Source organism: Rana temporaria, chromosome 7 (assembly GCF_905171775.1).
Source record: "Rana temporaria chromosome 7, aRanTem1.1, whole genome shotgun sequence".
In the NCBI taxonomy this organism is placed as follows: domain Eukaryota; kingdom Metazoa; phylum Chordata; class Amphibia; order Anura; family Ranidae; genus Rana; species Rana temporaria.
Genome location: NC_053495.1, coordinates 205,887,377 through 205,908,120, shown reverse-complemented (window position 1 = coordinate 205,908,120; position 20,744 = coordinate 205,887,377). Strand labels below are relative to the sequence as shown.

At 47.4% G+C, this 20,744-nt stretch overlaps 1 protein-coding gene across 4 annotated transcripts in view; it reads right to left on the bottom strand.

Annotated features, from left to right (window-relative positions):
- SZT2 (SZT2 subunit of KICSTOR complex) overlaps positions 1-20,744 on the bottom strand; it is a 223,145-nt gene that overhangs the window by 75,596 nt on the left and 126,805 nt on the right. For all 4 annotated transcript variants that reach the window (XM_040360883.1, XM_040360884.1, XM_040360885.1 and 1 more), the window contains 7 exons: positions 18,555-18,666; positions 18,307-18,425; positions 16,115-16,279; positions 15,767-15,845; positions 5,708-5,893; positions 3,999-4,184; positions 3,752-3,915 (listed from right to left, as the gene is read on the bottom strand). In XM_040360883.1, coding sequence (XP_040216817.1) covers positions 3,752-3,915; positions 3,999-4,184; positions 5,708-5,893; positions 15,767-15,845; positions 16,115-16,279; positions 18,307-18,425; positions 18,555-18,666 — 1,011 coding nt within the window. The remainder of the gene's footprint in view (positions 1-3,751; positions 3,916-3,998; positions 4,185-5,707; positions 5,894-15,766; positions 15,846-16,114; positions 16,280-18,306; positions 18,426-18,554; positions 18,667-20,744) is intronic.

Sequence of the window (20,744 nt, the reverse complement as noted above, 5' to 3'; positions counted from 1 at the left end):
GAAGCAAAAAATTGTGGCAAAATCGCACGACTTTGGGGTTGCAATAGTGGAAACAGAGCCTTAAAGTGGAGCTCCGCCGTAAAAAAAAAAAAAAAAATTTAAAGCCCGCAGCTACAAATACGGCAGCTGCTGACTTTTAATAAATGGACACTTACCTGTCCTGGAGTCCAGCGACGTCGGCAGCAGAAGATGAACGATCGCTCGTCACTCTGCTGCCCTCACCGCCATCCTCGGTGATGGAATCAGGAAGTGAAGCATTGCGGCTTCACTGCCCGGTTCCCTATGATGCATGCTCGAGTAGGGCTGCGCCGTGCTCACTGGTCCCCGCTGTGTTCTGGGAGCTGTGTGTTTCCTATAACACAACAGGGGGGGGAGTGACGCACTATCCGTAGGTCCCCGCAGAGTGGACTCCCGGAAGTGGATGCACCGGGAGGGTTCCGGTGAGCAGAAGCTCCACTTTAGAGTGGAGCTCCGTTTTATTAAACCATTCTTAACCACTTAAGACCCGGACCTTTAGGCAGCTAAAGGACCTGGCCAGTTTTTGCGATTCAGCACTGCGTCGCTTTAACTGACAATTGCGTGGTCGTGCGACGTGGCTTCCAAACAAAATTGGCGTCCTTTTTTCCCCCACAATTAGAGCTTTCTTTTGGTGGTATTTGATCACCTCTGCGGTTTTTATTTTTTGCGCTATAAACAAAAATAGAGCAACAATTTTGAAAAAAAAATGCAATATTTTTTACTTTTTGCTATAACAAATATCCCCCAAAAATATGTAAAAAAAAAAAAAAAATCCTCAGTTTAGGCCGATACGTATTCTTCTACCTATGTATGGTAAAAAAAAAAAAAAAACGCAATAATCGTTTATCGATTGGTTTGCTCAAAATTTATAGCGTTTACAAAATAGGGGATAGTTTTATTGCATTTTTATGATTATTATTTTTTTTTTAACTACTAATGGCGGCGATCAGCGATTTTTTTCATGACTGCGACATTATGGCGGACACTTCGGACAATTTTGACACATTTTTGGGACCATTGTCATTTTCACAGCAAAAAATGCATTAAAAAACGCATTGTTTACTGTGAAAATGACAATTGCAGTTTGGGAGTTAACCACTAGGGGGCGGTGAAGGGGTTAAGTGTGACCTCATCCGTGTTTCTAACTGTAGGGGGGCGGGGCTGGGCGTGTGATGTCATTGACCGTGTTTCCCTATAACAGGGAACACACGATCAATGATGGCGCCACAGTGAAGAACGGGGAAGGTTTGTTTACACACAACTCTCCTCGTTATTCAGCTCCGGGGACCGATCGCGGAACTCCAGCGGCGATCGGGTATGCGGTTCCCGCGGCGGCGGAGCTTCGGACCAGCTGGGCACTTAAAGAGGATGTACATGTACGTGCCTGTGCCCAGCCGTGCCATTCTGCCGATGTATATGTGCAGGAGGCGGTCCTTAAGTGGTTAAAAATACACTGCGCTCGTATGGTGAAACGCTCGTTAACCTCGTTATCCGAGGTTCCACTGTATATTATTCTCAGCGAGGAAAATTGCTGTGTAATCACACCATTACAAGGAATATACAACTCATGGTGGAATCTCAGAGTGTGGAAATACTCCGGGACATCCCCTAATTTACCCAAGACAGCTTTAAAAGGGTGATTATGCCCTCCAGTACGTTCTCAAACAGTCCGGAGTGCGATTTTGTCAACTCAATTGTTGTTACTCTGTAATAGCATTTAAATGGCTGCTGCAAAAACCTATTTCACACGTCGCAAACTTTCTAATGCAGATCCGACTGAACTTCAAGTAATCGCTCGCCATTATCGCCGTCCTTGTATGTGTCTATGTCAGGAGAGATTAGACTGAGACTCACTATTTTTCTGTAGAACCTTAGCTGCTCTATTGGATATGTAACTATACCATGGACGGTAGGCATTTGGGTGGAGAGTGTTTATTTTTGGGGTTTGCTATGAAAAAGTTTTGAGCCCCTTTTGCATTTGTTCATTGCAGGGGCGGATCGGGGGGGGGGGGGGGCACAGGGCAATTGCCACCCCCCGAGAAGTTGGTGGTAGTTGCGGAACTTGCGGCGCCTGAGAGTCTGAGCGGGCAGTAGTTGCGGAACTTGCGGCGCCTGAGAGTCTGAGCGGGCAGTAGTTGCGGAACTTGCGGCGCCTGAGAGTCTGAGCGGGGGGTAGTTGCGGAACTTGCGGCACCTGAGAGTCTGAGCGGGCGGCTCTGCGGCGAGTGAGAGTCAGAGAGTGGGCAGTCAGCTGGTCGGCTCTGTGGGTGAGCGGGCGGGTGGCCAATTAACAAGCCGGCGGCCGGGGGAGCAGAGAGATGACATCATCTCTCACCGCCCCGCCCTGCAGTAACATTCCGCCCTCACTGTGCAGGCAGCAGAGAGATTACATCATCTCTCTGCTGCCTGACTCTGACAAGCAAAACACCACCTCAGCAAGTGACAATCCGCAAGGTGTGGCAGGTGAGGTGGCAAGTGACAATCTGCATCTGGTGGCAGGCAAGTGACATTCCGCAACATGTGGCAAGGGACAATCCGCAACTTGTGGCAGGTGACTTGGCAAGTGGACTATCTGAAATGTGTGGCAGGTGACATGGCAAGTGATAATATGCAACATGTGGCAAGGGGCAATCCACAACGTGTGGCAGCTGATGTGGCAAGTGGACAATCTGCATCTGGTGGCAGGCAGGTGACATTCCGCAACATGTGGCAGGTGATGTGGCAAGTGACAATCTTCAATGTGTGGCAGATGACAATCCGCAACGTGTGGCAGGCGACATGGCAAGTGACAATCCGCAACGTGTGGCATGCGACGTGGCAAGTGGACAATCTGCAACTTGTGGCAAGTGACAATCTGCATCTGGTGGCAGGCGACGTGGCAAGTGACAATCTTCAATGTGTGGCATGCGACGTGGCAAGTGACAAGCCGCAACGTGTGGCATACGACGTGGCAAGTGACAATCTTCAATGTGTGGCAGGTGACAATCCGCAACGTGTGGCAGGTGATGTGGCAAGTGACAATCTTCAATGTGTGGCAGATGACAATCTGCAACGTGTGGCAGGCGACATGGCAAGTGACAATCCGCAACGTGTGGCATGCGACGTGGCAAGTGGACAATCTGCAACTTGTGGCAAGTGACAATCTGCATCTGGTGGCAGGCGACGTGGCAAGTGACAATCTTCAATGTGTGGCAAGTGACAAGCCGCAACGTGTGGCATACGACGTGGCAAGTGACAATCCGCAACGTGTGGCACGTGACGCGGCAAGTGACAATCTTCAATGTGTGGCAGGTGACAATCTTCAATGTGTGGCAGGTGACAATCCGCATCTGGTGGCAGGTGACGTGGCAAGTGAAACACTCGGGACATCCACTGATTCTGCATTATTGTGAGTTGAACCATTTCATTATATATTACAATGTAATAATATAAATAATGCGCCTCAATCATCCTGACACCAGAACCACCATGGTGTCGTGATGATTGAAGCGCTAACACCAGTCATTTCCCTGATAAATTGCCCCCCCCAAAAATATATTTTCTGGCAGTGCCCCTCCCGAGACTAGACTCTGGATCCGCCCCTGGTTCATTGTGGGAGCACCTGGAACATAGGGATACATGGACCATCCAATCAGGTCCGCCTGCTAGTGATTGGATCGCGCCCGTGTGAACGGGGCATAAAACCTACCTAGTGGCGAGTTGGAAGCCCAACTCCGTTATTCTCTTTTCTTACCAGCATATCCCAGAAGCTCCGGCGCCCAGTCTTGCTGGGTGGGGTACTCGGATCTGTGCCGGATGGGGCGGTTGATGGCGGAAGCGTCACTGGAGAGGGGCGGCACTTAATAGATGACTTGTCCAAACCCTTCATATCAGGCAGTGATTGGGAGGGTCCCTTTCCTGTGATCAGACAGGAAAAAGATCACACACACACAATTTGACATTTAAATCAGACTAAAAGAAAACACATTCTCTTCTCTTACCATTCATGGCTACTTCCTGTTCTGGTTGACTGACGAGGTCCACACACAGGGGCATCTGCAGGATGTGGAACTCAATGATGACATCGCAGAGCGCGTGGCGTAACGAGTTGGCGAGCCGCTCAGATAACTGAGAGGAGCTAATATTTCCCTTCTCCCAAACGTCAAAGCGGACCAAGGTCAGAGGTGCTGGAAGAGGAAAGGTAGGGTCATACCGTGTTTCCCCCGAAAATAAGCCCCGGGTCTTATATTAATTTTGGCAACAAAAGACACAGTAGGGCTTATTTTCGGGGTAGGTCTTACCATGTAATGTGCTGTCTTCTCTCCCCCCCCTCCCTCCCTGCCAGGAATCTCCAGTGTGATCGGAGTTAAAATGCTTGTAAAATCCTATAATTTAGTATTACATAAATGTACGATGTGTGCGTTTCTGTAATATAATTGTGCCAAATACTTTTGTTATAGCGCCGCTCTGCGCTTCTGTGAACCCCCGGAGCTCTCTTCCCCCACAATAATATTACAGAAACACACACATTGTACATTACGTACTACTGCAATAGAGTGGATTATAGGATTTTTCAAGCATTTTAACCACTTAACCCCCGGACCATATTGCTGCCCAAAGACCAGAGCACTTTTTGCGATTCGGCACTGCGTCGCTTTAACTGACAATTGCGCGGTCGTGCGACGTGGCTCCCAAACAAAATTGGCGCCTTTTTTTCCCCACAAATAGAGCTTTCTTTTGGTTGTATTTGATCACCTCTGCAGGTTTTTAGTTGTTGTGCTATAAACAAAAAGAGAGCGACAATTTTGAAAAAAATAAAAAAAAAAATACTTTTTGTTATAATAAATATCCCCCAAAAATATATAAAAAAACATTTTTTTCCTCAGTTTAGGCCGATACGTATTCTTCTACATATTTTTCGTAAAAAAAAAATCGCAATAAGCGTTTATTGATTGGTTTGCGCAAAAGTTATAGCGCTTACAAAATAGGGGGTATTTTTATGGCATTTTTATTAATATTTTTTTTTTTTACTAGTAATGACGGCGATCAGCGATTTTTTTTCGGTACTGCGACATTATGGCGGACACTTGACACTTTTGACACATTTTTGGGACCATTGGCATTTTTATAGCGATCAGTGCTATAAAAATGCATTGGATTACTATAAAAATGCCACTGGCAGTGAAGGGGTTAACACTAGGGGGCGGGGAAGGGTTAAGTATGTTCCCTGGGTGTGTTCTAACTGGGGGGGGGGACTCACTAGGGGAAATGACTGATCGCTGTTCATACATTGTATGAACAGAAGATCAGCATTTCTCCCCCTGACAGGACCGGGAGCTGCGCGTTTACACACACAGCTCCCGGGCCCCGCTCTGTAACGAACGATGGCGTGTGCCCGGCGAAGATCGTGCCCTCCGGGCACATGCACGGGAGTCGGGGGCAAGCGGGCGCGCGCCCCTAGTGGCCTGCAAAAGGGCCGACGTAGAGCTACAGGCTCTCGCGCAGGGGAGCCAACCTGCCGCCGTAAAATGACGGCGGCAGGTCGGCAAGTAGTTAAACTAGGGCTTATTTTCGGGGTAGGGCTTATATTGCAGCCCTCCTGGAAAATAACGCTAGGTCTTATTTTCGGGGGAAACAAAGAAAAAGGACGGAGAAGAGGAAAAACTAAACAGAGAAATGAACAGGACCGGCCAAACCAAGAGTGCCTTACCCGAGCTGTCAGCGGTGGAGCCTTGTGTGTACTTGCTGACTTTAGTCAGAGACTCGAATGTGCTGACGCTTAGTAGGTGGGATGTTGTAGAAGGGCACACAAGAGCTGGATGAGTCCGCTCGCCATACGCCTGCGTCACCAGGGCGCCATGATGATCCACGAAGGAGAGAGCTATGCAGGCGATACCTGGAGGAAAAAAAATGTTAATTTCCAACCAACTACCACTCCATGGTGTTGAAAAGTTACTAAGGAGACCATATACAAATGAAGATCTAAATATAAATCCCATATACCCAATTCTATACCCACAGTTGATCCAGAGGAAGGCAAAAAAAAAAGCAGAGAAAGCTCCAATTTTCTAACAGCAGGAGAAAAAAAATCCTCTGATCAACTTTACCTATAAATGCCAGTACTCAGTTATATTATGTACATTTAGGAAAGGATCCAGGCCTTTCTTAACCACTTAAGGACCGCCTCCTGCACATTTACGTCGGCAGAATGGCACGGCTGGGCACAAGCACGTACAGGTACGTCCTGTGCTAGTACCCAGCCGTGGGTCGCGGGCACGCGCACGTGACCCGGTGCGAAGCTCCGTGACTGGGACCCGGGGACCCGATCGCCGCCGCTGGAGTCCCGCGATCGGTCCCCGGAGCTGAAGAACGGGGAGAGCCGTGTGTAAACACACCTTCCCCGTTCTTCACTGTGGCGGCGTCATCGATCGCGTGATCCCTTTTATAGGGATACACAATCGATGACGTCACACCTACAGCCACACCCCCCAACAGTTAGAAACACATATTAGGTCATACATAACCCCTTCAGCGCTCCCTTGTGGTTAACTCCCAAACTGCAATTGGCATTTTCACAGTACTCAGTGCATTTTAAATGGTCCCAAAAATGTGTCAAAATTGTCCGAAGTGTCAGCCATAATGTCGTAGTCACGTAAAAAAAACTCTGATCGCCGCGATTAGTAGGAAAAACTATTTTTTTTTATAAAAATGCAATAAAACTATCCCCTATTTTGTAAACGCTATAAATTTTGCGCAAACTAACCGATAAGCGCTTATTGCGATCTTTTTTACCAAAAATAGGTAGAAGAATACGTATCGGCCTAAACTGAGGGAAAAAAAGTTTTTTTATATATTTTTGGGGGATATTTATTATTTATTAGGCAAAAAGTAAAAAATATTGATTTTTTTTCAAAATTGTCGCTCTATTTTTGTTTATAGCGCAAAAAATAAAAACCGCAGAGGTGATCAAATACCACCAAAAGAAAGCTCTATTAGTGGGGAAAAAAGGACGCCAATTTTGTTTGGGAGCCACGTCGCGCGACCGCGCAATTGTCAGTTAAAGCGACGCAGTGCCGAATCGCAAAACCTGGCTGGGTCCTTTAGCTGCCTAAAGGTCCGGGGCTTAAGTGGTTAAAGCAATCTACTGAGCTGGCCTATTCTATACCTAGATACTCCTACTGGACGAAACGCGTTGGGTTTTACTCTCAAAAATTAAAACAACAACAAGGGCAGAAGATTTAATAAATGGAAAGTGGAAAAAAAAAAACAAAGCGGACCTTCAGTAATTTTTCTCAACTTTCCATCTATTAAATCTTCTGCTCTTGTTGTTGTTTTAATTTTGGATAGTAATTTTTTTTTTTACTGCCAGTAAATACTTTATACAGCCCACTTCCTGTTTCTTGCCAGGTAAAAAGCCTAGGCTGATGACATCATGCACAGCTCTCTCACTCTAGTCAGAGTTTGCCAGGAAGGAGGGGGGGAGGGGTCATAAGAGGGCCAATGAGAGCTGCAGAGCTGGAGGTGTGCCTGTGTAAATCCAGGAATTGAACAGGCAGCAGCTTCAGCTGCCCACAGTTTAAATGGCTGCAGCCAGACTCAGTGGAGGGAGATTTCTGCGACATACAGTGAAACCTCGGATTGCGAGTAACGCGGTTAATGAGCGTTTCGCAAAACAAGCATTTTTTTTTTTAAATCATGACGAGTGTTGTCTTGCAAAACGAGCAGGATTCAAGCCACAGCGGTGTGCAATACCGTATTTGGCCAGAGGTGCGGGGGCGCCGGAGCCGAGCCGAGCCGTTCGGAAATACTCGAACAAACTAGAAAATAGTCAGTTCCTGAGCCTTTCCAAGTTCAACCAAGCTGTCCCCAAGCCTCTCCAAGGCTCTCTGATGCCCCCCACCCCATCTCTGACCACATGTGGTATTGCATGCCATAGAAGTCAATGCGGAACAAATAATTTTCAATTCCATTCACTTCTATGGGGAAACTCGCTTTGATGTAGGAGTGCTTTGGATTACAAGCATTCTGCTGGAACGGATTATTCTCGTAATCCAAGGTTCCACTGTATTTGGCAAGTACAGAATCACAGTATACAGTATATATAAAATAATATGCAAAGTGGTTGGAGGGAAGCTTCAGAATGCCAAAGATGTTTTTATTACAAATGATGTGAGCGGACTGCAGCTCCTCTTCAACCACTTAAGACCCGGACCTTTAGGCAGGTAAAGGACCCGGCCAGTTTTTGCGATTCGGCACTGCGTCGCTTTAACTGACAATTGCGCGGTCGTGCGACGTGGCTCCCAAACAAAAATTGGCGTCCTTTTTTTCCCACAAATAGAACTTTCTTTTGGTGGTATTTGATCACCTCTGCGGTTTTTATTTTTTGTGCTATAAACAGAAATAGAGCGACAATTAAAAAAAAAAAAAAAAAAAACAATATTTTTTACTTTTTGCTATAATAAATATCCCCCAAAAATATATAAAAAAACGTTTTTTTTCCTCAGTTTAGGCCGATACGTATTCTTCTACATATTTTTGGTAAAAAAAAAAAAATCGCAATAAGCGTTAATCGATTGGTTTGCGCAAAATTTATAGCGTTTACAAAATAGGGGATAGATTTATTGCATTTTTATGATTTTTTTTTTTTTTTTACTACTAATGGCGGCGATTAGCGATCTTTTTCGTGACTGCGACATTATGGCGGACACGTCGGACAATTTTGACACATTTTTGGGACCATTGTCATTTTCACAGCAAAAAAAGCATTAAAAATGCATTGGTTACTGTGAAAATGACAATTGAAGTTTGGGAGTTAACCACAAGGGGGCGCTGAAGGGGTTAAGTGTGACCTCATCTGTGTTTCTAACTGTAGGGGGGTGTGGCTGTAGGTGTGACATCATCGATTGCGTTTCCCTATATCAGGGAACACACGATCGATGACCGCGCCACAGTAAAGAACGGAGAAGTTGTGTTTACACACACCTCTCCTTGTTCTTCAGCTCCGGGTACCGATCGCGGGACTCCAGCGGCGATCGGGTCCGCGGGTTCCGCGGCCACGGAGCTTCGGACCGGGTCGCGGGCGCGCGCCTGTGACCCACGGCTGGGCACTTAAAAAGAGGACGTACCTGTACGTGCTTGTGCCCAGCCGTGCCATTCTGCCGACGTATATGTGCAGGAGGCGGTCCTTAAAGGGGAGTTCTACCCACAATTTCACTTTTTAAATATAAATACCCCTGTAATACACAAGCTTAATGTATTCTAGTAAAGTTAGTCTGTAAACTAAGGTCCGTTTTGTTAGGTTGTTACAGCATTTAGATAGTATATAATCTAGAAATAGACCGTGGCCATCTTAAGTGTGGGCATCATGAAGCCAGACTGTATGACTTCCTGGATTTCAGCTTTGCATATCTCGCACATGCTCAGTGCACAAGCAATGTAATAGGTTTCAGTCAGGTTTGCAAGGACTACTGGGAAACATGATGCCTATCCCAGAAACCCTTGCAAATAGCCTAGGCTAATAAGGAGGAGGAAGTAATGAAGGACTACAAAATAAAGGTATTTACAAGCAACAAATTAAATAAAAATTGTCCATTCTGAACACCTATGAGATTAGAGCATGCAGCACAGACAAACATAAAAAAAAGAGATTTTTAATACAGCTTACCTGTAAAATCCTTTTCTTGGAGTACATCACGGGACACAGAGCGGCATTCATTACTATATGGGTTATATGGAGTACCTTCAGGTGTAGACACTGGCAATCTTCAAACAGGAAATGCCCCTCCCTATATAACCCCCTCCCATAGGAGGAGTACCTCAGTTTTGTAGCAAGCAGTATGCCTCCCAAAATGGTCCTCAAAAGAGGGGTGGGAGCTCTGTGTCCCGTGATGTACTCCAAGAAAAAGATTTTACAGGTAAGCTGTATTAAAAATCTCTTTTTCTTTATCGTTACATCACGGGACACAGAGCGGCATTCATTACTATATGGGATGTCCCAAAGCAATGCTTACAATGAGGGGAGGGAGAACATCTCCAAGACAAAAGGATTTAATTTAGAGATATACTCAAATCATAATAAATCCAACTTAGTTGAGAAAAATAATCTTAAATTTTAAATTTAACTCAAAAAAGAGGAGCCCCCGGAATCCGAGGGTCTCAAACTGCAGCCTGCAGCACTGCCTGCCCGAAGGCAGTATCAGTATTCCTTCTTACGTCCAACTGGTAGAATTTTGTAAACGTGTGGACAGAAGACCAGGTTGCCGCCTTGCAAACTTGAGCCATAGAGATCTGGTGGTGTGCTGCCCAGGAGGCGCCCATGGCCCTAGTAGAATGAGCCTTTAATGATACTGGAGGAGGCAACCCTTTCAAGCCGTAGGCCTGAGTGATTAATTGCTTAATCCACCTAGAAATGGTGGACTTTGCAGCTGCCTGCCCCTTCTTGGGCCCATCCGGTAATATGAACAGCACATCTGTTTTCCGGATCTTCTTTGTAGCTTTAAGATAGGCCTTCATGGCCCTGACAATATCCAAGGTATGCAGCAACCCTTCCTTTCTGGAAGTAGGTTTAGGGAAAAAGGATGGTAATACCAAATCCTGGTTCAAATGAAAACTGGATATAACCTTCGGTAGGAAGGAAGGATGAGGGCGGAGAACGACCCTGTCCTTATGAAAAATAAGATATGGTTCCTTACAGGATAAGGCCGCCAGTTCCGATACTCTTCTTGCGGAAACTATGGCAACCAAAAATACTAACTTCCTTGTCAGTAGAACCAAAGGAATATCAGCCAACGGCTCAAACGGTTGTTTCTGTAAACTTGACAGAACAAGGTTTAAATCCCACGGACAAAGCGGGGATTTAACTGGAGGTCTAATACGTAAGACCCCTTGAAGGAAGGTCTTAACCAGCGAGTGGGTGGCCAGCGGCCGCTGAAACCACACTGACAGAGCAGAAATCTGTCCTTTGATTGTGCTTAATGCCAATCCTTTATCCACTCCTAGCTGGAGAAAACTTAAAACTCTATCAATGGTGAATTTGCGAGGAAGCCATAGCTTGGACTCACACCAGCCTACATAGGCCTTCCAGACCCTGTGATAAATCACCCTAGAGACCGGTTTCCTGGCTCTGATTAGGGTAGAGATTACTTTCTGAGACAGACCTCTACCCCTGAGAATCAGGGATTCAGCTTCCAGGCCGTCAAATTTAGATGCCGTAAGGCAGGGTGGAGGATCGGACCTTGCGATAGCAGGTCTGGCCGTAGAGGAAGAGTCCAAGGGTCTCCCACTACCATCTTTAAGATTAGTGAGTACCATGCCCTTCTGGGCCATGCTGGAGCTACCAGGATGACTGGTATGTGCTCCACCCTGATCCTGCGCAGCAGGCGGGGTAGTAACTGAAGCGGGGGAAACGCATAAAGAAGTTTGAACTGATGCCAAGGGCAAACCAGCGCATCGGTTCCGCAGGCCATCGGATCCCTTGAGCGGGACATGAACCTGTCTAGCTTCTTGTTGAGTCTCGATGCCATGACATCCACGTCCGGCACTCCCCATCTTTGGCAGAGTGCTTGAAAGATTTGTGGATGCAGAGACCATTCCCCCGGCCATAGAGTCTGGCGGCTTAAGAAGTCCGCCTGAAAGTTGTCCACTCCGGGAATGAATATTGCCGATATGCAGGGCACATGAGCCTCTGCCCATAGGAGAATCAAGCTTACCTCTCTCTGAGCGGCTTGACTCCTGGTTCCCCCTTGGTGATTTATGTATGCCACGGCCGTGGCATTGTCTGATTGAATTCTCACCGGGAACCCCTGCAATTTTGACGTCCAAGCCCTGAGGGCTAGTCGAGCAGCTCTGAGCTCCAAGATGTTGATGGGCAACTGCTCCTCTAGCTTTGCCCAAGTACCTTGGCGAGTGCAACCATCCAAAATTGCTCCCCAGCCTGTCAGGCTGGCGTCTGTGGTCACTATCTTCCAAGCCACTGGGCTGAAAGATCTCCCCTTCAGTAGGTTCTGAGGATCTAACCACCAACACAGACTTTGTCGGACTCTTGATGAGAGCGGCAACGGGATATCCAAGGCCTGTGGCCTTCTGCTCCATGCTGACAGGATGGCTGCCTGCAGGATGCGAGTGTGACTCTGGGCGTATGGTACCGCCTCGAATGTGGCCACCATCTTGCCTAGTAACCTCATACATAGGCGAATAGTTGGTTCCTTTTTGCTAAGAACCAGTAGGATTAATTCCTTGATGGCTTTGACCTTCCTCAGAGGTAGAAACACTCTTTGTTGTTCTGTGTCTAATCTCATGCCGAGATATTCCAACTGCCTTGTGGGCAGGAAAGCTGACTTTTCTCGATTTAGGACCCAGCCGAACTTCTCGAGGTATTGGCCCGTGAAGGCCACTGCTCGCTCCAAGCCGGGAGACGAGTGATCTATGACTAGGAGGTCGTCCAGGTATGCTAGGATCATGACCCCTTGGATCCTTAGTTTGGCTAGGATTGGAGCTTGGACCTTCGTGAACACCCGGGGGGGCGTAGCCAACCCGAAGGGAAGCGCCACGAATTGGAAGTGACGCGAAGCCACCATGAAGCGTAGATATTTTTGATGTGGCTGATAAATTGGAACATGAAGGTAGGCATCCTTTATGTCTATGGACGCCATGAAGTCGTCCTTTTGGAGTGTGGCAGCTGCTGACCGCACGGATTCCATCCGAAATGAGCGAATCTTTAGGTATGCATTTACCATCTTTAGGTCCAAAATTGGCCTGACATCTCCATTGGACTTCGGGATGATGAATAGGTTGGAGTAGAAACCTAGTCCCTGTTCCAGGACTGGTACCTCTACTATTACTTCCTGGGAAAGTAGATGATTTAATGCCGACATTAATGCGGCTCCCTTCTCCGGATCGTTTGGAATCCTCGACTCCTGGAAATGAGGAGGAGGAAACTTTAGGAAATCTAATTTGTAGCCCGTGGCCACGGAAGACCGTACCCACTCGTCGGGAATGCTGGCTTCCCAAACCTCTGAAAAGAGTCGCAGCCTTCCCCCCACCTTCGTGGGTGGGGGCGCCCCTTCATAAGGGCTTGGGGGCTGGTTTTGCTGGTTTGCGAAACCACTGCTTTCTGCCTCTAGCAGCCTGTCCTTGAGACTTGCTGTTGAAGCCGAAGTTTGCTTTCGCAGGAGGCCGTCGATACTGTTTGGCATTAGAGGGCCCCTGCCCAGGGGAGTACTGTCGTTTAAACGCAGGCCCCTGAAACTTCTTCTTAGTTGGCAAGAGAGTACTTTTGCCGTTTGAAATGGTCTGAATGTATTTATCTAGGTCTTCTCCGAAGAGTCGTTCTCCATAGAAGGGAAACCCTACCAGGAGCTTCTTGCATGGGGGCTCGGCCTCCCAGCTCTTTAACCATAAGAGTCTTCTCATATGGATAAGGGATAACGATAAACGTGACGCTTGCTGGATAGAATCCTTAATTGCGTCTACTGTAAAACATATGGCCCTAGGGACATCCGAAAATTCTTCTGCCTGCTGGGCCGGAATAAGTTTAAGCATCTGCTTAATTTGATCCGATAATGCTTGAGCAACCACAATCGCAGCCACCGCTGGCTGTACTACTGCCCCTGCCGTAGTGAAGGAGTTCTTAAGTAGTGCTTCCAAGCGTTTATCAACTGGATCCTTGAATACCTGTATGTTTTCTACAGGGCATGTTAACGACTTGTTAACACATGAGATGGCTGCGTCCACTGCAGGAGTAGCCCATTTCTTGGAAAATGTATCTTCCATAGGATATAGGGCAGAGAATCTTTTAGGTGGTAAGAAGATTTTATCTGGCTTGTTCCAATCATGGAACAAAACTCCCTCTAATAGAGGGTGGATCGGAAATACTGCATTGCTTTGAGGCGCCCTCAGTGAGCCCAAAGCTGAAACCGTCGATACCTGGAGATCTGGTACTGGCAAGTTGAATGCATTATGGACCAAGTCCGTTAAGGCTTGAATCCACCAGCCCTCCCCTTGGGAGACTGCTCCAGACTCCTCTGTATCCGGATCTTCGATCCCTGAACCTACTTGGTCCTTGTCCAAGAGATCGTCCAATTCCCCTGAGGAAAGGACCTCCTCTTCTGAGGGTCCACGCTCGGGCGACGGAGATCTAATCCGTTTACTGCCCCGCATAGCTGTGGCTATCATTTTTCCCATTCTTTTCTCCATCTCTCTTAAAGAGGTGAGTAATACCTCGTCCGTGACCATCTTAGGGTTGGACTGACCCGCGCCAGCTCCAGCCCCAGATCCCGATGGCCCCAAGGCTCCCTGTGGGGAAAGCAGCGGCATAGCTTTGTCCGAGACCTCAGACTCTCTGGGGGAATCCCCACCTCTTGTACCCTCTGACCCGGATGCCATGGTACAATACCGAGGTACACCTGCTACCTATTGGTACTTGGAACTATAAAAGTTAATTGCCCAAACACCTGTTTGGGGGATAAAAAATGCTTCCTCTCCCCTAGATGACCCTTTTTTTTTTTTCTTTTGTTTCAAATCCAGGAAAGAAAAATCATTCTGTCCCCCTGAGTAGTATTGCAAGAAAAACTATGAGATAGAAAGAAACAGCCTATTTCTAGGCTTGAAAACAGTCTTCTGAAGACTGCAATATTCTTTTTGGCCACTGTGTGTCCTCGGCGCCCCGTGCTGCCGCTCTGGTCTTTCCTCCCCAGTTCCAATGTATCGAATTCTGTTTGGAACGAAAAGGAAGGGCCGCCCCTTCCTTAAACCACTGACCCGCCCTTCCCCCCTCAGCTAAACGGCGCGAATTGCGCCTATAACACGTGAACGCGCGCGCCCGCCGATAGGGGGGGGGGTTGGGGGGAAGGGAGCCTCTCTGCTCCAGCTGGAACCACGAGGAGGTCAGCGTTTTGCCTGCTTTGCAGGCTCTGAGGAGGAAGACTGATGGAGCATCGCCTGGAGGCTTGCAGGTAAGCATAGCTCTCTGACACACACATAAACTTTATATTACACAGGCCCTACTCAAATGCTTTTCCAACACTACAAGGGAGGTCACTTCTTATGGGGAAAAAAATACACATAGAGCCATCCTATCATTAAGATATGTGACTAGTTTGCCAGATGCAGCGCATAACCTTAGGCATGTCCCCTGTGACCCCCCAGAAAAAACCTGCTAAGAACCAAGTTCCGCAAGTTTTCCCCTCACTTACCTGCTCCATGCCGCAGGACTTTGCCAAGCAAGAGGCCCAATCTTCCCCCATCTCCGTGGGGATGTCTAGACCTTCAGGCCCTGGGTTCCTATGAAGGATCCACTGTCCTGGGCCCATATAGCACTCTGGCAACAGAAACATTAGGCACCCAAAGGTTTCTAAGTTCTGGGCCCAGGGTCCAGCTCTCTAAAAAGAAAAGCATTATGGGCTATACCCCAAGGGTTTGGGGTCCGGTTACTGACCACTTTAGCGCTGAGGCCTTTGGACAGAACCGGTTAGCTCACCTAATCCCAAGGATGTGGAGGCAAGCTAAACCATGACCAACACCTAAGACACTGGCGTAAAAACTGAGGTACTCCTCCTATGGGAGGGGGTTATATAGGGAGGGGCATTTCCTGTTTGAGATTGCCAGTGTCCATCACCTGAAGGTACTCCATATAACCCATATAGTAATGAATGCCGCTCTGTGTCCCGTGATGTAACGATAAAGAAAAATGGGTGGAACTCCACTTTAAGCGGTTAAAAGTAAAATGTACTGCAGGATGATGCACCCTTCTGTATAGGAAGTTGCCCCTTACCTTTCCCTCCTGTGCCTTGTCCCCCAGGCTTGTTGTACAGGAACAGGTCCAGCTCCGGCAGGGTGCTGTGGTAATAATGCTACAGAAAACACAGCGAATTAGTATCAAAGATTCTGGATGATCCTTCCATCAAATAGTACCAAGAGCCACAGATTATTTGTATCATTCAAGCAGTGGAGAAATAATAATATCTGCTCACTCGGCACAAATAGTCTTGCATCGCATTACTAATTGCCGATTTATGGGAACAACATTTTAGCGATTTAATATAAAACAAACCTTAACTCAATCTTTAAACATCAAGAATTGCCTTGTACAGTGCCTGTGCAGCACTACAGCGCCCCCTACCTGGAAGTGGTGTTCTCCGTTGCTGTCGGTGTATTTGGGAGTATGGAGGAAGATGAGCAAATTCTGGCGCAGGTAGAAGGCCATGGCCTGGAGGCACGGTAGAGATGATTGAGGGATGGTGAACAGCAGCACTTCTGTCGGAGGTGTTACTCGGGGCTGGATGAACTGTAGAACAAAAGATATCAAGGCTTCAACCTGACCTCTCCCCAGGTAGTACAGACAGACACCCCCAGTAGTAGGGCTCCCAGCGGTGTGTCCCACGAGTGCGGGCTCCTCCTCCTCTGTGGGTGTCAACAGAGAGAAGGGCCGCCGCCGGGTGTACCAAGATGGCCGGGGCTCCAGAGCTAGGCCGAAGCTGTGGCCATAACATTAGGAAAGGCCTAGCTTCGGAGCCGCGGCAATCCGCGTATCACAGTGTGTGCCGATCCAAAGGGGGTGATCCGTTCGGATCACGGATCAACTGTGATCCGTTACACCACTACCCGTTTCCCAAAAGCAGTCCTGCGATTTGTCAGGCGACAATCGCAGCAAAATCACACCTCGATTGGGGCGATATTGAAAGGGGAATCGCATACTCCACCCAGCAGGAATATTACACCCCCTCAACTGTCTAGATTTACATTAAAGTTTCAAATACAAAAATCCTTCATTGCCGCAGACCTCAGCACACGCCAAGACGGGTGTTTTTCTTTTTTTTGGTGCCCAACGTGGGGCCATATGAGCAACCTCATAAATGCTAATTGAATGAGCACAAGTTTCCAAGGACACGCTCTAAAATCTTCTAAAAAACATTTCTAGAAGATGCTATAGCAACAAATGTTTGGGTGGGGGGGGCTCTATAATAATACCCGTTTTTGAACAGGATGTCCAACAAGCTTATATAGGTGTTGTGGTTTACGTATTCACATACCTATATAGTGTGTGTTGGAGGCAACATGATTTAATATCATAGTTCTGGAATGTACATTCAAAGCTTTGTAGCATTAGAATCTGCATAGCAATGGGGCCTGGCTCCTGTCTGGCTAGGACAATAAGATGAGAATTAGTGATTACTACTCTGCAAGCAAGTTTCAAAGAGAGTTGTAAATGCCAAAATATTTAGTGGCAAAGATCAAAGGCCAACAAGCTATTGGAGATGATATGGAAAATACTGCCCCAAGAGGCCAATTACGGCAGGACAGTCAGTAATATAATCTGTTGAGGAAGACTGCCCAGTGAACACTCTGATTCGTCCAAAACCATTGGGGGGGTGGGTTTGGATGAATGTGCGACGGAGTTTTGTAAAAAGGGTTGTTTTAACCAAATAGCTCTTTTTCGCAGCAGGCCTTTGCCATCTTGAGACCTTGCCTTGTTGGCTGGCTCGGGTCTAAACCATGCAGCCCAAAGCGCTCTCTATAACATCTGAAGACCAACCAGCTAATCTATTCTAGGGGACGTGAAAAGATATTTTTTGATGTTTGATTGTTGTTATATATTATAGATATTTGCTGTTTAGCATATTCCTATGTTCTTGGGAAATAAATGTAACATTGTTTACTAAGCAGATGTGTGTCTTCATAGATAACATTATATCATTAGGCCTAGCATACTCTCGATAGACAAGCGAATTATAGGGATATACAAATTAATACATACATGCAATAGTTATATAGGTTATATTAGAGCATGGGTCTAATACTTATTATACAAAGGGCCAGTTAACTCTCCTGAGAACTTTAGGAGGGCCGGACTGTGGCCATCAGGAGTAGAAAAAGTTCCAACATCAGTTGGTGTAAACAATGTCCCATCACTGGTGTCATTGGGCCCCTTTGTTGATAGAATTGGGAGGAATTGTGCCCCATCACTGGTGTCATTGGGCCCCATTGTTGATAGAATTGGGAGGAATTGTGCCCCATCTTTGGTGTCATTGGGAGGAATTGTACCCCATGTCGGTGTCATTGGAAGGAATGGTCCCCCATCATTGGTGTTATTGGGCCCCATTGTTGGTGTCATTGGGAAGAACTGTCCCTCTTTGTTGGTGTCAGTGAATGAAATAGTGACCCAAGGGCCAGATAAAATCAAGCAAAGGGCCGCATCCGGCCCCCAGGCCACAGTTTGGAGACCACTGTATTAGAGTGTATATTATTGTATAGTTACTTCAGTGTGTTTGTGTCTATCTGGGCACAGCCTAAATGTTCCAACACCCTTCTCACCTCCACATCAGCAGGGGTCAGTTTACAATTCCTCTGCAGCATAACCGTGATGATGTCCAGCGTGGCCTCATCCAGACGCTTCCGGAGGACCTTCACCAAATCATCGGTGATCTCCGAGCCTACATCAATAACAGGAATGTCATTACACCTCACCCAGAAAGGTCCATCGTCCAGACTCTGCATGACAAACTTCAGGAGAAGATACAGATAGAAGACCACCAAAGTGTATTCTAATAATGAATACCTACCTGCTTCGCCCACTCCATGAACCTGCAGTAAGATATGTTTGTCCATCTGCCCCACTGGCCTGGCTGAGTCTGTACTTCGAGAGGAGGACAGGTCCAAAGAGAGGCGACTTCCCTATAAAACAAGGATGAGAAGAACTCAAACTTTTGAATGGAAGATCCCTCAAGTTTTTTTTTAGCAGCGGGATTATGTTTGAAAAGAGTAACAATCAATATTCCATAAAAATGTATGTTTATTTGTTTAGATCCGGGGCCTCCAAACTTTCTAAACAAAGGGCCGGATTACTGTCCTCCACACTTTATGGGGCCGGACTGTGGCCATCAGGAGTACAAACTCCCCCATCATTGGTGTCATTGGACCCGATCATTGGTGTCATTGGACCCGATCATTGGTGTCATTGGACCCGATCATTGGTGTCATTGGACCCGATCATTGGTGTCATTGGACCCGATCATTGGTGTCATTGGGAGGAAGTCTGCCCCATCACTGGGAGGAAGTCTGCCCCATCACTGGGAGGAAGTCTGCCCCATCACTGGGAGGAAGTCTGCCCCATCACTGGGAGGAATTCTGCCCCATCACTGGGAGGAATTCTGCCCCCATCACTGGGAGGAACTCTGCCCCATCACTGGGAGGAACTCTGCCCCATCACTGGGAGGAACTCTGCCCCATCACTGGGAGGAACTCTGCCCCATCACTGGGAGGAAGTCTGCCCATCACTGGGAGGAAGTCTGCCCCATCACTGGGAGGAATAATGCCCCATCACTGGGAGGAATAATGCCCCATCACTGGGAGGAATTCTGCCCCATCATTGGGAGGAATATTGCTCCATCATTGGGAGGAATATTGCCCCATCACTGTGAGGAATTCTGCCCCATCACTGGGAGGAATTCTGCCCCATCACTGGGAGAAATTCTGCCCCATCACTGGGAGGAATTCTGCCCCATCACTGGGAGGAATTCTGACCCATCACTGGGAGGAATTCTGCCCCGTCACTGGGAGGAATTCTGCCCCGTCACTGGGAGGAATTCTGCCCCGTCACTGGGAGGAATTCTGCCCCGTCACTGGGAGGAAACCTGCCCCGTCATTGGTGTCATTCAGAGGAATTCTGTCCCATCATTGATGTCAATGAATAAAAAAGCACCCAAGGGCCGGATAAAATCAAGCAAAGGGCCACATCTGGCCACCAGGCCGCAGTTTGGAGACCACTGGTTTAGATCATGGTATCAAAAAGGTGTTTGCATAAACACATAGGAGTCGTAAAAAGCAATTCTGGCCTTAACATAAAAAAAAACATATAACTCATCAACAATGGAGAACAATACACATATACTCATGTTATATAAACCCACTAAGCTTGTGTGGATCTTAACATGATATCCCTACACGTTTCGACCTATTTAAATTAATGGTCTTCTTCAAGGGATCATCAAGGCTTGGTGTGCTTTTTAGATGAACAGCAATTCGTTTTTGGCCATGGAATGCAACTTTCTCATCAATAGGTGGTAAATATATAGGCCCGGATTCACATACAGTGGCGCATATTTATGCCGCCGTAGCGTATCTCCTTTAAGCTACGCCGACGCAGCGCAGAGAGGCAAGCACTAGATTCACAAAGCACTTTCTCCCAAATCTGCGCTGGGTTTCTCAGGCGTAAGTCAGTGAAAGTGGGTGTGAGCCATGCTAATGAGGCGTGACCCCATGCAAATGATGGGCCGAGCGCCAGACGGATACGTATCGCCAACTGCGCATGCGCCGTCCCGTGGGCGCATCTCAGTGCGCATGCTTACAATCACGTCGGAAAAAACTGCCTTAGATACGATGGATCACTGCCTACGGCGTGAACGTAACCTATGCCCAGCCATATTCACGTCCAACGTAAACTACGTAAAATACGACGGCTTGAGTTCCCTGGTGCAGACCTTTGCATGGATACTGCCGAGTTACACCTCCTTTAGGGGGCTTAACTTTACGCCGGACGTACGACTTACGCAAACCGCGTATAGCACGCGCCGAGCGCATATACGTTCGTGAATCGGCGTATCTCCCTCATTTACATATTTGAATAGAAAATCAATGGGAGCGCCAAATGCGCCCATCGAAAATATGCGCCCACTCTATGCCGGCGTAGGCAAGTTACGTTGGTCGGATGAAGCCTATTTTCAGGCGTATGTAGTTTTGTGGGTACGGCGCAC